Source organism: Varanus komodoensis, unplaced genomic scaffold (genome assembly GCF_004798865.1).
Source record: "Varanus komodoensis strain SLA01 unplaced genomic scaffold, ASM479886v1 scaffold4, whole genome shotgun sequence".
Taxonomy (NCBI): domain Eukaryota; kingdom Metazoa; phylum Chordata; class Lepidosauria; order Squamata; family Varanidae; genus Varanus; species Varanus komodoensis.
In genome coordinates, this window is record NW_025335941.1 from 4,348,598 (window position 1) to 4,364,764 (window position 16,167).

General features: G+C 40.8%; 1 protein-coding gene across 1 annotated transcript in view; it reads left to right on the forward strand.

The window, feature by feature from the left end:
• The window catches only part of IL1RAPL1 (interleukin 1 receptor accessory protein like 1), a 581,999-nt gene that overhangs the window by 505,129 nt on the left and 60,703 nt on the right, over window positions 1-16,167 (forward strand). Inside the window, exon 7 of the mRNA XM_044442750.1 lies at window positions 5,107-5,126. Within this exon, the coding sequence (XP_044298685.1) occupies window positions 5,107-5,126 (20 nt within the window). The remainder of the gene's footprint in view (window positions 1-5,106; window positions 5,127-16,167) is intronic.

The following is a 16,167-nucleotide window of genomic DNA, read 5'->3' on the forward strand; positions in this document are numbered from 1 at the left end:
CTTCCCCCTCCAGCATGTGTTGGTTCTGGTCTGATTTGGACTACGTGTGCTTATTCTAAAAATTACATTATATGTTTAGCATAGCATGTACATTGGCTTTGCATTTTCAAGCCCAGTGGGGAAGCAAGACCAAGAGAGAACATTTGGAATAGAAAAGAGGTGGACTGATAGGAGGTTAGGCACACATTCACAGTAGCCAGTACTTAATATTTTTCTTCTATTTGCATTTCCAAAAGTGAATTTTCTGTAGAAAGAGCAGCCACTGGGATTTGTGTATAACTTAGGCATTACAGTATATATTAAACTGTGTTTTATCTAGCTAGCTGTGAAGATATTAGTAAAAACGGAACTGTCTAGCACCCAAGGGGCAACATTGCGATAATAATACTTGCTTGATAGAGATTATATAAAGTGCTACAATATTAAGTTTATTAAATCTCCTGGATACATCATTAGCATTAATAATTATAACTATGGATAAATAACAATCCCACTGAAAGTCAAATTACACACTGTGTGAGAATATAATTGCTTTTAGACATTAAAATTCTCATTATTCATTGAACATTTCCCTTCAGCTGACATAACTAGAAAAAGTCACTCCTACAATGTCTTTGCATAGTATTTATTATTTTATACACAATTATATTCTGGCTACTGCTCTCTCTCTCTAGGATATAAATCTTAAATGTCTCAAAAATCTTAATATGACTATACATCATGCCACAGTATTCACTGATGCTTTCTCTTTATTTTGAATATATGGTCATAGGATGAGTTGCAAACTTAGGCATTATTTTGTTCAAAAAAACCCCACAAAAATCAGATCTTTAATGTGGTTAGTCTAAGACTCTGGATCAGTATTTGTTTATTCCAAATGAATACAATGAATATGTGCCTCTTTCAGTTTGCCATTCTCTACCAGGTTATCTGGAGTAAGCAATGGTAAACTCAATGGAATTTATTTCTGATGTATATAAGATTGCTGGGATACTGTATATGTAAAAAGGAAATCCAAAAGAAATCATAAATAAAACCCTGTGCTATGTTATATGCATGAACATCTAAACATATAAAATATAATGCCTTATTTTATTAGGATTTCTCCCTTGCATATATGTATCTTTTCCACATAAAACATTTACCTAGAAACATTTACCTATGTTGTCTGGATCCACTGGTCCCCCTGTGTAAAGACAATCCAGGGGAGGCTCTCAGAAATCAAAGAGGAGAACTGATTTCAGTTTTTCATGCCATCTTGGGAGGGTGCAGTGCCTTCCTCCTCCCTTTGGCAGATGCAGAGTATACATTTTCCATATGCAAAACTGTATTCATGGGCTCTAAGCTAAAGACATGAAGTAAGGCGATTTTTCTGCCATCAAACCCAGTCAACAATGTAGGATTTATGAAAAGAATTCAGTGTGCTAGAAAATATGCAGCTGATTCATTTGAATACAAATTTTTTCATCATTACTTCAACATAATCCATCTCTGTATCACCGGCTGTAGTTTTGGAGTCTATTGCCCAGAAGGTGTCCTTGCATAATGAAAACTTTTCTTCAAACTAACTGGGAAAAATTTACCAAATTTGGTACAACTGGGATGGCTTTCATTCCTGGGGGAAATCCTTAGATGCTTGAATGAGTGGTGAAGTAATTTTTCAGTCAGGCATGGGGTTAAGGATAGACATAGCTGGGCACCTGCTGAGGGCTGACACCCTAGCAAGGGCCCACTAACAAAACAGGCCGGAGTATCTTCCTCTGCCCCATTGCAACCTATTTGTTCACTTGGCTCTCATTCCGGTGCAGACAGCATTGATGGTGGGAAGGAGAAGGAGAAATGGCAGTGCCTATTTGATCACTGCCCTTCTGCCTGTCAAGAAGCAAGTGGAAGCCACAATAAGGAAGAAGCTGGGGAGCAAGAACAGCTGGTGAAAGTAGCAGTGACAAGGTAGACTCACTAAAGGAATGGCCCATGGAGGTGCCTTCACACTCTGGAGTTGGCACTGCCTGAAGTCTAGCACCACAATTCTACATACCAGTGTGGCAGCTTTCACAGGATAGAATGCAAGGAGGAGTGTTATTCTCCTCTTTCTTCTGGTGCCTATTTGTTTTTTGTTTGTTTTTGTTTTTGTCAGGGGAAGAGGAGGGCTCTGGAACTTGCAGATGTCTTCTCTTATCTGTCCATGACACCCCTGCTTCACTCCCTTTTATCTCCACCAACATCAGAGTGCTGCCATCAGAGAGGAAAGAGTTACAGAAGTTTCCACAGAGCCTGGGAGGAGGTGTCCAAATCGCATTGCCTCAAAGTGAGATCTGAGGTATCCTAGACTTACCTGGGACACCCCTCCATGGACCATAGGACACAAGTCCAAATACCCCTTTACAATTAAGTTACGAGATAGATTTCTTGTAACAACCCTGGAGTACTTCATCATAACTGACAGAAGTAAATGACTTGCAGCTCTATCATTTATAAATGCAGCATTTTCCTTTAGCCCTGTTCAGGCTGTCTGAAAACTTGTATTACTCACCATGAAAGCAGAAACGGGGCTATACCAATAATTCTTTTGCCCTTTTTCATATCTGCATGTAGCATGACTCACAGGTGGTCATGTGTACACCTGGAAGCCTAGATTGCATGGAAACCTAAATGCATCCAGCGGTACACATGGAGGTACCCCAGCAACAAGTGTTCACATGGCATTTGTGGAAGGCTTTGGACAGCATTACATGGCAACACAATGTTGGGAGCTAGAACTAAGAGTGCAGCTCCATTTCTGCTCATGTGAATACCACTAATTTTAGTAGCACCAGCATCAGCCTTATAAGCAAAGAATTTACAGTTTCTTCACTATCTTTCGGAAGATGATACGCTTCACACAGATAATCCAACAGGAAGAGATGACTTGTGTAACAAAAGTCTAGAGTAAATTCTTAACCACCATATGCATTCTCTGTCTTAATACAATGTTTAGCTCATCTGGTTCATGCTACACAATTCTTATGCATTCACTTAGGTGAATTAGCACATATTAGCTATTGAGTCAGTACTTTCCAGGCCACAGAACATTTTTTCTGTGGAATTCTACAGATGATGCCAAAGATTCAAGAATTTGTCCTCTGAGGTGCATAACAAAAGGAGATACTCACTGCTTTAAACAGTAACTTAAGTAAAAGTTAAATACATAGAGGCTACAGTACAATGATACATAACTCTTATAACATGAGGCTTAATACCTCTCGTCTTTTACATTATGACAAATTACAGCTCCTCTCAAGAAGTCCAAGATTAGTTTTCCTCTGGGATCAATATATAACTGCAAATAATTTATCTGGTATCAGCAAATAAGAGGCTGTGTACAACTGAAAATGTGACACAAAAGAGGACACACCTTTACTTAAACTGGTATATACATGCACACATTTAGAAACAAATTCTCACTCAAATCATCCCCAATAAATAATAATAATAATTCTTATTCTTAAGTAAGATAGCCAAAGGTACTACCAGACAAACATCTCCTAGTGCTATCAACCAAAAGGCAATGTACAGTTCTTTTATAATCCACTCCTTAACAGTTTTGTGATAATAAAACCAGTGATGGTGGGAAAACATGGAAGGCAAAGACATTTGGATCATTCATGTATTTCTGAGTCTGAGGCAGGACAGTTGCACAATAAAACTTGTTTAGAAGCATCCTATATTAAAGAAACATGGATTACCCTATTAGGTTACTTTTTTTTAAGAAAAGCAAAGATAAAGCTATTCTCCATCCTTGTAAGGAATGAAGAGCCCAGAAAGTCTTTAACTCATTAGGCATAGCACAAAAAGTAGAAGAAACGTATCTAAAGACCAAGAAATTTCAACATATATTTGTGTTCATTTATTTACCACCCTTCAAAATAAGAAAAAAATATTAACAAGTAAGAAAACAAAACATTAGAATAATTAAATGCAGCCATGACTGAGAACACATTATATACTATAAGAGCAATCAGAATTAAGTGAGCCAGAACACAGGTACATTAATTTGTTTAAAGAGGTGCTAAAAGTTTGACAACATTCCTTTCTGATTTCAAGAGGAATACCATTAAACCACTACACACAGAGGGTGCCACCACAGGATAGTCTGTGCCATATGCACTTCTCCAAAATGTGGCACAGGGTGTAGTGGTGAAGAGCGTGGGACTGGGACTCAGAGGATCTGGGTTCTAGTCCCCGCTCAGCCATGGAGCCCACAGGGTGACTTTGGGCCAGTCACAGACTCTCAGCCCAACCTACCTCACAGGGTTGTTGTGAGGATAAGATGGAGGAGGAGATGTAAGCTGCCTTGAGCCCTTTGTAGGAAAAAGGCAGGATATAAATCGAAAAATAAATTAAAAATATATGATAATAAAGCCAAATAGTAGTCCTATTATCACATGATATCCAAGGCAGCTGCAGGCTGCTTAACCAGGGCCGTCTGAACAGCATTATGGGCCCCGGGCAAAGCAGTGTCCTGGGGCCCCTACGACAACTACAACTACTGTTAATTTTGGAAGTTTTCCGATTTTCCAAGGGTTAACATACACAGATTAGTATGGGGCCCACAGGCAAGTGCCCATCAGGCCCATGCATTAAGATGGCCCTGTGCTTAACAGCTACATTTCTTGTACCAAAATCAAAAGGCCATCTGTTGTGATGACTGGAAAATGTGTAGCTTGCTAGGTAAACAAAGCAACACATCTGTGTTCTATTTCTGAATATAACTAGGACTTAATGCTTTTGGGGAGGCTTGCAATAGATGTAAAACCTAGCCCAAATGACAAATGTCCCCATTACAACATTTTTCATGTCTTCTACATTTCTAAACTGTAATACTATTGTTAGTTTGGTGTCCTATGTCAGGAGCGAGCAAGACAGTTGCTTTTGGAGCACATTCTCAAGGCCTCCTGATTAGGAGGAGGAAGAGCAGGAGGACGCCTTGGAATGTGGGCCAATTCTAGGCATTGAAATGCATGAATTGGAGACATTTATCTCAAGACCAGATTCTCCAGGTGCTTACGCAGCCTCTGAGAATATCCAAGGTGTACAGTTACTGGTACGTGGTTTAGAAGAAAGGAGTTTCTCAGAGACAGAAGTGGGTATGGCTCTTATTTATTTATTTATTTAGGATATTTTTATGCCGTCCTTTGCAAAAGCCTCAGGAAGGCTTACAAAGATAAAATACACATATCCCCAAACATAAATTATTGACCCACTCTGGCTGCGGTTAAAATGTAATGGTAAAAATACAATATTAAAACTTATTAAATGTTGATCAAATAAAGAGATCTTAACCTGGCACTGAAAAACATATAATGATGGCGCCAGGTGGACCTCTCTGGGGAGCGCATTCCATAGACGGGGCGCCACCGCAGAGAAGGTCCTCCTCCGGGTACTCTGTCTCTTAACATCTTTCACAGAGGGTTTCTGGAAGATGGCATCTGCTGCCAATCTCAGGATTGCAAATAGGGAAGAAGGTGTTCCTTTAGGTATCCAGGTCCCAAGCCATTTAGGGCTTTATAAGTAATAACCAGCAGCTTGAATTGAGCCTGGACTTCGATGGGAAGTCAGTGGAGCTGATAGAGGACTGGGCTTATATGAGAATAACACCCAGTCCCCGTCAGCATTCTGGCAGTTCTGTTTTGCACCATCTGAAGTTTCCGGACTGTCTTCAAGGGCAGCCCCATGTAAAGCATTGCAGAAATCCAACCAGGAAGTAACCAATGCATGTGTCACTGTTGCTAGGCAATCTTCCTCCAGGTAGGGACGCAGCTGATGGATAACCAAATCTGAAGGAAAGCGCTCCTCGCCACTGCAGTCACTTGAGCTTCCAAGGACAGCTCCGGGTCAAGGAGCACTCCCAAGCTGCAGACCCTGTCCTTTAGAGGGAGTGCAACCCTGGCCAGGGCAAGGCCCAAGGCACCTACCCAGGAGCTCGAATCACCCACCAGCAGAACCTCCATCTTATCTGGACTGAGTTTCAGTTGATTGGCCCTCATCCAGCCCATTATCTCAGCCAGGCACCAGTTCAGTACAGCCACTGCCTTACCTGGGTTAGCTGAAAAAGAGAGGTAGAGCTGGGTGTCATCAGCATACTGATGACTCTGCAGCCTAAACCGCCTGATGACCTCTCCCAGCTGTTTCATGTAGATAATAATCAGCAAGGGGGACAAAATGGAACCCTGCAGTACTCCATGGCAAAGTTGCCATGGTGCAGAGCCAAAGTCCCCCAGCACCACCTTCTGGAATCGGCCGTTGAGGTAGGAGCGGAACCACTGCTAAGCAGTGCTTCCTACTCCCAGTCCCGCCAGCCTGTCCAGGGGGATACCATGGTCGATGGTATCGAAAGCCGCTGAGAGGTCCAGGAGAACCAACAGGGACACACTCCCCCTGTCTCTCTCCCTGCACAGGTCATCATACAGGGTGATCGAGGCAGATTCAGTGCCATACCCAGGTATGAAGCCAGACTGAAATGACTCCAGATAATCAGTTTCATCCAAGAGTGCTTGAAGTTTTCCCGCCACCACCCGTTCCAACACCTTGCCGAAAATGGGATGTTGGCCACCGATCTATAATTGGCGGCCATCTCTGGATCCAGAAATGCCTTCTTTAGGACAGGCCTAATTACCGCCTCCTTTAAAGGAGCGGGCACCCGGCTGTCCCTCAGAGATGCGTTAATAACCTCCAGGATCCAGGAACCAATCCCGTGTTTGGTCAGCAGCCACGAAGGGCAAGGGTCGAGTAAACAGGTGGTAGGACGTACTTCTCCAAGCACCTTGTCCACATCATCGGGCTGCAGTAACTGAAACTCATCCATTAATGCCTGACCAGACAGAGTCATTGGCATCTCCCCTAAAGGATCTGAATCACTTGAGGAGTCCAGCTTGTGATGAATCTGAGTGATTTTCTCCTTAAAGTGCTGAGCAAAGTCGTCACAGCAGGCCATCAATGGTGGTACAGGATCTTTCTTAGGGCCAGGGTATATCAGCCCATGTACCACTCAAAAAAGCTCCGCTAGACGGCACTGCGAGGAGGCAATGGAAGTGGAGAAGAATTTTTCTTCGCTGCCCTCACCATCACAGCATAGGCTCAATAATGAGCATGTAAGCATGTTTGGTCAGATTCATTCTGTGATTTCCTCCACCTATGCTCTAGATGTCTCCCAATGTCTCTTGACCCCATGATTTAATGTTGTCAGAGGAGGGCAGCCCGATTAGAGAATCAGCATGCAGAAAGGAGGCATGCTAATCTCCAAAGGGCTCTCCTCAAAAGGATGGGTCCCAGACATACTCATAAGAGGCGTTATTAGAAGTAAATATTAGATTGGGCTCAACAGACCACTCTGTGCAGACTCAGAGATTCCTTCTGTGCTTTGTGCTTCTGAAAAATCTTTGGGTTAATAAAGAACATTTTGCAGGAAAGACCTGTGGCTTTGAATGTGCAAAGGGAGGAAAAACTAGCTGTGAACATCCTATTGAGCATGACTTCCTATGTGTTCCTCCTACACCATATAAGTTCTTATATCTTCCTCCTACACATCTGTCAATATTCATATCACATACTGTTGCTCGCTCACTTCACTCAGCCAGGTCTCTCTGAACATAATCCTTTCTTGATTTAGCTAATTTAAAGCAAATTGTGGGTCGTGTCTGACAACAGCTTTTACAAAATCATCAAAAAGTTTCATGAAATGTCTGATTTATTTGAAATAACAGAAACCTACCTTGAGGATAGAAATTTCTTTTTTAAAAAATCCAGCTAAGGTCTATTAATAAACCTTGAGAATTATGCAACAGTTAACCTTTTGCCATGGTAAAAATTGACCACTTTATCCTTATTTTTGGTTCTGTGACCCTTGAGTCAATTTGGCTAATATAAACAAATATTTCAACACTAAAAGCACACAAATTATTTGTAATGGCTTCTTGTGTTCAACATAATGAAAAACATGCTGAAAGCCTAGCTAATCAACACCAACTAGTAAGCCTTTATTTGGTGCTTTACTATGAAAATCAAGCATTTTGCCTTATGTAAACAGATTACAATTCCCTGTTAAATTGTTCAAGTTGCTCACGTCTTTTTCATATGCTCCAAAAAAAAATTCATCTGCATTCTCTTCTGTAGGTTCTTCCCATGTCAACATACAATATCTTTTTCTATAATACAAAATATAGATTTTTATTTCTCAAGAATATTGAGTATATATCAAATGCCACATCAATCCGTTTCTTCTCCCTTTTTTGACAAGGTCCTTTCAAATGCAAGCTGCATCCTCACTCTGAGACATGTAACATGTGTTAGCACTATTAAGTATTATACATTCTATTTAAGGGATGTTAAATTGCTTTTGAGAAAATGAAGCTATCTAGAAATACATATTTTCCAAAGGTCAACTGCTTAATCTTCCTTCAGGAAATACTTGTATTCCTAGCAACGTTGGGCCAGTTTAGTCATACACTGAATGTGGACAATGGCACTTTGTTACCAGTTTCCATGACATCAGATCCCCACCCCACCCCACCCCAAACACACACACACACACACACACACAGAGAGAGAGAGAGAGAGAGAGAGAGAGAGAGAGCGCGAGCGTGAGCGTGAGCGCGAGAGCGAGCTCTACCAGATTTTGCACTTCTTTCAAGGTGGGGACACACTTCCCATCAGTATCACTGCGTGCATTAAAATGTGCTTTGAAAGAAAATGTGTGTTTGTATGCATGCATGCATATTGTGTGTATACGTTGAGAAGATGCAGAAATTTGGAAATTAAATGCATGAGAGTTATTCTGATGAGTAAAAACATGTAGAATATCTCTAGTTTTACTAGAGATTTTACTATGTTCGTGAGAGGGAAAAAATGAAGGCTCTCTCTGGTATACTTAAAATGAATGAAACCATGCGGAGTTGTTTCACAGTTACTCATTTCCATAAGCATCCATAAGGTTCTATATTTCAAAGCCAGTCTCTCCATCCTTTCAACACCTGATATAGCCATTTGTCTGAAATACATCACTTTTGGCTGTTTCCAACTCTAACATTTTTTAATCTGTCTCCAAGATGCCAGCACATGGGGCAGTATCCAATGGGACCCAACTGCTAAGCCGCCCCGAGGTTTCGGCAAGGGGCGGCATAGAAATACTATAATGATAATAATAACAACAACAACAACAACAACAACAACAACAACAGAGCAGCATATGCCAGCAAATAGTGGAGTTTATACTGATCCCATAACGTATGTTAACAGCTGGATGCTGTTGCATACTTCCCAAGCATACCAAAGAAAGAGCCATGTTCACCAGGGTTGTTTCCCTTTGATCTGAAAGAGGTTTTGTTCCAAACACTTGTTTCTTGTGCATCATAGATTTACTCTTATTTGACAAGACATACATATGGAACCTGGGAGGATGGTGGTTAGCTTGACCGGGACTCAGGAAATCCAGATTCTAGACTGCATTTGCCATGAAGCTCCCTGGGTGACTGAGGCAGTCATGGACTCTCAGCCTAACTTACCTCTCAGGGTTGTTGTAAGGGTAAAATGGAGAGGAGGAGCATTTGTAAACTGCTCTAGGTTCCTTGCAGGAGAATAGGTGAGGCATTAATGCAATGTAGCAGCAATCCTACATTTGCCAACATGGCTTTTCCATTTAAAAAGTGCACTACCTCCACCCATTCCTAGAGATATCTGACTGGCCATGGTCACATTTTCCTGCCTTCAGAAGCTGTTCTGCTGGTCCAGCTTGCTGAGGCCGGGCTGCTGACCAGAACTGGTTATATGGGGCATGAGGCTTCCTTACCACAACAACGTCACTGGCTTCGGTTCTGCTTCTGAGCAGAATGCCAAGTTCTGTTCGTGACCTACGAAGACTGATATGGCTTGGGACCAGGCTGTCCGACCAACTTCTCTCATATGCACCTGCTCAAGGCTGTGACTTTCAGAGCTATAGCTGGTGGCAACCCAAGAGAGGGTCTTTTAGTAGTGCCTGTAAGACTGTGGAGTTTCTGCCTAAGATAGGCTAGGTTTGCCCCTCTCTGTTGTCCTTCCACTGGCAGGCAAAGGCTTCCCCTTTATTGAAGAGGGCTTTTGCCCTGTAAATGGGTTCCTGAGCTCAGTGCTGTTTTTATTATTTTTCTGTATTACATATTTTATTGCCTTTTATATCATTTTATTGTTTTAACTAATTTTAATTGTGCCTGTTGTGCTGAATGCCACTTTTTGGAAGAAAGGGAAGGTACAATTCAAATGAAATTAAATTACAGACAAGTCATTTGAGTGAGAATGGCCTTCTCTAATTGCTTTGGTTTATTCAAATCAGTTGAAAATTTCCCTGTTTGCCTGCTTGGTTTCTTCTTGCATTTGAGAAGTTACTTTCTGTTGCAGGCACACAATTCTAAAAAAAATACACAGCATCACATAGCTTCCTCATAACTGACTAAAAGTATGAACCTTTTCCCAGCTCTCCATCAAAACCTCATAGTGCTTGAAACAAAGGCCGCAAGGTAATGTTCACATTATAAGCTTAGAATGCATAACTTTGCAACATCAATGAAGTGCGTTTCTTGTATTGTGATTGTTGGCACATGATAGAAGCTTCAAACAACAGACGCTCGTGAGATAGTCATGATCATGATGTGAAAAATATGGATGCATAAATCTAGCGTTTATATGATCTAATGAGAAAAATAGGCAAAACATGTCTTCAGAGCATCAACATCTGCCTTGTAGGTGTCGTTAAGAGGTAACTTTGCACATTTATCTTGTTTCTTTTTTCATGTTATCATTCTGAGAGGGAAGGGCATGCTAAAATGCCTGAAAATGGATGTTTTTATATATATGCTGTATGAGGACAGCTCTTTTAATGCAACAATAAGGGACCCATTCTTATCTGCCAAATATTGGAGACTATGAGCTTGACTTCTTAAAACATTCTTGTCAGTAATATGTAGGTACAAATTGGGTTGGGGTTCAACCACATGAATTTACACAGTCCGATAACCCATGTTTAAATTGATGTGTCAAACTACTTCTTAGAAAAAACATGGTACTCTTGTTTAATTTGGCTTTGTCTAAGTAAGTTGTCAGTTGCTGCTTTTCCCAGAAAATTAGTTTGGGACTCAAAATATGTTATTTATCATCCTTTAGAATCCAAGATAAAGTCTGAATTTAAGCCTGTGTACTTAGGTGCATCACAATGTGAATCTGTGAAAGTGTTGCCATGTTATAGCTATTCAGGTGATTTATGTACACAGACATTCTAAAGTGACCTGGCATCCACCAGAGATGCAGAGTGGGCCAGTTCACAGTGCTGAGAAAAATGAGAAATTAGGGATCACAGCAGAGTTCTCAAAGTTTAAAAGATAAATCATTATCTGATTTGTGAAATTGCTGTCCTTGTTATGAAAAATACAAATCAAATTATTTTGCAGCCACAACCACCACAAGAAAAAAGGGCAATCAATATGCTACAAAGGATGTAGATATTAGTTCAATGTATATAAAACCTATATTACTATAACTATGAGTGGACTAGAGTTTTTATTTAGTTAAGCCATTCCTTAGTGCACCAGATCTTCTAATTCCAGGCTCTGGCAGTTTTCACAAAATATTTTAGCCCCTCATCTAGTGTTGAGGGGCTGTTACTTCATGGTTTTGCAGTGAAATAAAGCATTTGCTCCAGGGGCAGAGACGGCGCCATGCTGATAATGTTGCTTGAGCCAGTCTGCAAAATAATGCCATAATTTCAGATCTCTTGCTGGAAAGACTGAGTAACTAGCCAGGACCAAAAAAGGTGGGTAGAACCAGATCAGTAGCAAGAGGGCTGTCAGTCTGTGACGTATATATAAGCTGGATTGTGGATTCTTGTGATGAGAGAAAAAAAGAGGCTACATGAGGCAAAGGAAAGACGACGACCAGGATAAGGCAAGGCAGAGAACAGCAGCCAATTATCCACCATGTTCCCGAGTTCTCAGCTTGTATAGAGTCTATTCATAGCTGCAGTTTGGGAAGAAGGAAATATAATCAGAAGGGAGGGACGCTGATACACAAATGCTGTGCCTGTGCACAAATCTTGGAAGAAAAGTAGGCTATTTCCAGGAAATGCAATGACTAACTGGTCCTGTCATGTGTATTTTCGATGTTAAGGCTGCAGTCCTCGGCACACTTACCTGGGAGAGTCATATTTTTCTGAGTCTGGCTGATTTCCAAGTGGGTTGCAACTCTGTTTCCAAAAGCTGTTGACAGAGGTTTAGCAACCAGAGCAACCCTAAATCTTAGCGCTGAAATCCAGCTGTGGGTAACTGGCAGAGAGTAGCCCACAGGCAGTGCTGGTGATGGTTTGTTTGGAGATGGCAAACCCCGAAGCTGCCTTTGTGTGTGCAGTTGCATACAAAAATAATTATGTGCGTTTGAGGGAGATGGGGGTGAGATTGATATAAATAGAAGAATTTCAAATGCACAAAAGTTCTGATTACCCACAGAGTAAATAAAATGTTATTTTGCTATACTTATGTGTCTTTTAAATGTGATAAAATTACCAGTGGAAGAGTTCTTAGCATTATCCATTCATTCATTTCTATACCATACTGAAGTACTGTATCATTTGTTTCAGCCAATGGCAGGTGGGCTGAAAAATAGAATTTGGGCAGAGTGAACATGAAAGTGGTACCTGCTCCTCCCTCCCTCCCTCCCTCCCTCTGTGTGTGTGTGTGTGTGTGTGTGTGTGCGCGCGCGCGTGCGCGTGCGTGTGTGAGAGAGAGGGAGAGAGAAAGAGCCACTTACTCTTCCCAATTCCATTTAAACACAGCCCTCCCTGTCCAATTTCCCCTTTGCATGCATATTGTAAAGAGAGGGGGTCTATTCATCTTTCTGACAGCTGCACAATGCAACTGAGATGAGCGGGAGCCCCAGTGACCTTGAACTCAGATCATAATGAGTGGCAGAGGTAATCCTGGCCATCTTAGGAGGCTGGATCCAAAGAATTCATAACTCCAGCAGAAACAGCATTGGGAAAAGAGCCTCATTTCATCATAGAAACTCGTGTTTGTGTTTATGTAGGTCAATAGACAGAGATGTATGGATAAATAGATTAGACAGGCACATTTTTATCTGCAAGTTTGTGCTTTGATTATCTGTTTGGATCACCAGATATCAGAAGTGAAGAATGTGTGCTCATCCAGATGTTGTTGAACAACTTTTATCACCACTCACCTTTGGTTATTTTAGTTTGGGCTGGTGGGAGTTTCAGTCCAACAGCATCTGGACATTGATATGCTTCTCACACCTGATACGAATTCCAGACATTCCCTTAGGAAGGAATTACAACATCCTAATGTCATAAAAATAGGTGTGAGGTAGCAGGAACTTTCCTGCTTATTTTATATTTTGATTTTTTAAAAATATGAATGGATGATACTTCTTAGTTCTTGGCAGAAGAGGATAAAAATACAGGAATATTATTTTTCAAGGAAAAAACTGTAATCAGTATGCTTTGGCTGCATTTTAATCTATTCTTTTGTTTTAATTAATTTTAATTAATAACTTCATAGTTGTGTTAAATATTCACAGGCAATTTTGTGCAATATCAGCTTTGATATTTTGTAGGTCTCTGAAAGAAGTTGTACATATTCTTCTATGTTCCTTGTGCAACATTTTCCTGCAAGTTATAAGGTACCTATAAAGCTTCCAATGTATAAGTATAAGGAGAGCTCTGCAATATTAAGGGAAATAAGTGATTGCCTTTATCCCAACACCCCATATTTTTGGATTCAATTTGCATGAAACAAGCACATGTCACATATTTCTATTTATTGGGCCTTTTTCTTCATGCTGATACCTAGATACTGTAGGTATCTCCAGGTAAGAAGGATAGGTGCAAGGCCTGGGGAGACATGAGGTATCTAATCAGTTCACAGCTTTTTCATTGTGCAACATGATCCAAAGAGAGACTGGTCATCTAACTGTCCTATGCCCTCCATGAAAGCACAGTATTATAGCCCCTGGTAAAACATCCTGGGATTAGAAGGTAGACCTGTCAATCATTTAACTGAACTCTCTCCCTGAATCATTTGGGGAAACAAAAGCCAAATGTGTGTGAACTTCAGGGTCACATCATAACAGAAACCCAACTTAGTAACAAAGCCTAGTTCTGGAGCCATTTCACTTCTTTATGTTTTATAGAGAACCCTGCTCTGACACCCCAAATTTCTAGCCTATTATCGAACTACCAGGTTTTTTACTTCATTCAAAAAATCATAATGGAATTCTCCTATGGGTATATAGATGTAGTATATGAACTTTGCCAGCTCACGCCCTCCTGACGTTTTGATCTGCAACTCCATCAACCCCTGCTAGTATACACATGATTAACATTTTGCTGACTTTTAATTTTTACAGGTTCCTTTAAAAAATCTTAACATTACTTAAAAAGAGGAGAACTTGCCAAAAGATACATCAAGTATATATTTTTAGACTTTTTTCTCATAATTCCCATTTAGAGTTAAGTGTCACAGTGCTCTGTTCTTTTTTCTTTTCTCTCCTGAGTGTGTGTGTGTGTGTTTCTTTTTAATGCCAAAATTAGAATTCCTGCTGGGAAATAATGATAGTAGAAAACACCATTTTGATTCCACTACCAAATTCTGATGCAAACGTTCTAGCTGCCCCCTGTAATCTGTTGTGCTTTTTGAAAGCCTAAGTATGAGTTGTGTTTTCATGCATGAGCATTGTACTTAATAGCATCTTCATGATTTAAATTTGTTTTCTCATATAATTTGATTCTGCTGATTTTTTTTAACAATTCCATGCCAACCATCTTCAGTCCCACATATGGAATATATATGCCTGTACCTGAAACCTTGAAACTACAAAACCAAGGATGCAGCATGAGCACAAATAAAATAGACATATACTAAGAGCATTGGCTTCCCTGAATTGATATAACAATGTTAAAAGGATGTCATTGCTAATAGAAACTGGCCCAAATTTGAGAGGCTTAGAGGAGCATCCAGAGTGGCTGCCCTGAATTTGGTTGATTACAGGCATCTAACGGAGGGTAGGAAGAGCATGAAGGCTTGCAAGGTGGGGGTGCTTAGGCAATGTTAGGATGCCTTGCATACCACCAGATCCTCATTTCTCCCTCCCCCCACTATTCCAAAGCTCCAAAGACACACTTGAGAATTCAGAGCCTTAGCCAGAATGGAAACAACTGGGTCAGCTATGGAGGCAAAGGGAAGGCATTTCATAGTTGGAGTCCCACCTCTGACCATGGAACACAATTCTGAGGTTAGAACTGGGGTCCGAAGCCTTCCTATTGCTGTCTGGACACTATTTAGCAGCCTAGGTGCAATCTGGCAGTTTTTCCATCAAAAAAGGTGACATTTGGAAAATTTTGAACTAAGAGCATGAAATAAAATAGGAACCACATCTGTGAATTTTCCATGAGTCTAGTCATCATTAATTGTATGATATTCCTTCAGGCCAGCCTTAGTGTTATTCTGTTTATTTTGTCATCTTAGAAAACTAGTGTGATGGTTAAGGTCACCATAATACACTTATTGAATAAAGAATATAAGCATAACAAAAGGGAAGCAGAGGATTACAAAAGTGTTGTGTCTTTAAGCTACATGGCAGTTCAAGGCCACACACACTAACAGCCCCTTGCTAAAATTGACAACTTAGATTCATAGCTGTTTCTCATCAGGCAATTTAAACAAATATGTACCACTCTGCATTTGGCTTTACAAATGAAAAATCAAACACTAATTATTGTTGAATATAATGACAAGTCATAAAAATTTAAACATAGAGATAAGATTACTGAGTTGTGTAGGCCAGCAGAGGGAGCCTTGAAGCTGCCTCAGATTTTGACAACAATTTACCTGTAGGTCCATCCCCAGGGAACGTGTCCTGAGACTCTTCAATTACTTTCCCCAGAAATCAGGGTGGTGGAAGCTTCTTGATGGGGCTACCACATTCATGGATCACTGCCTTGTCGTGGCGAAGGGGCTTGGGTAGCTCAGTGAAGCTGTGAGCTATGCTGTGCAGGGCCACCCAAGACGGACAGGTCATAGCAGAGAGCTCTGACAAAACGTGGTCCACCGGAGAAGGAAATGGCAACCCACTCCAGTATCCTTGCCATGAAAACCC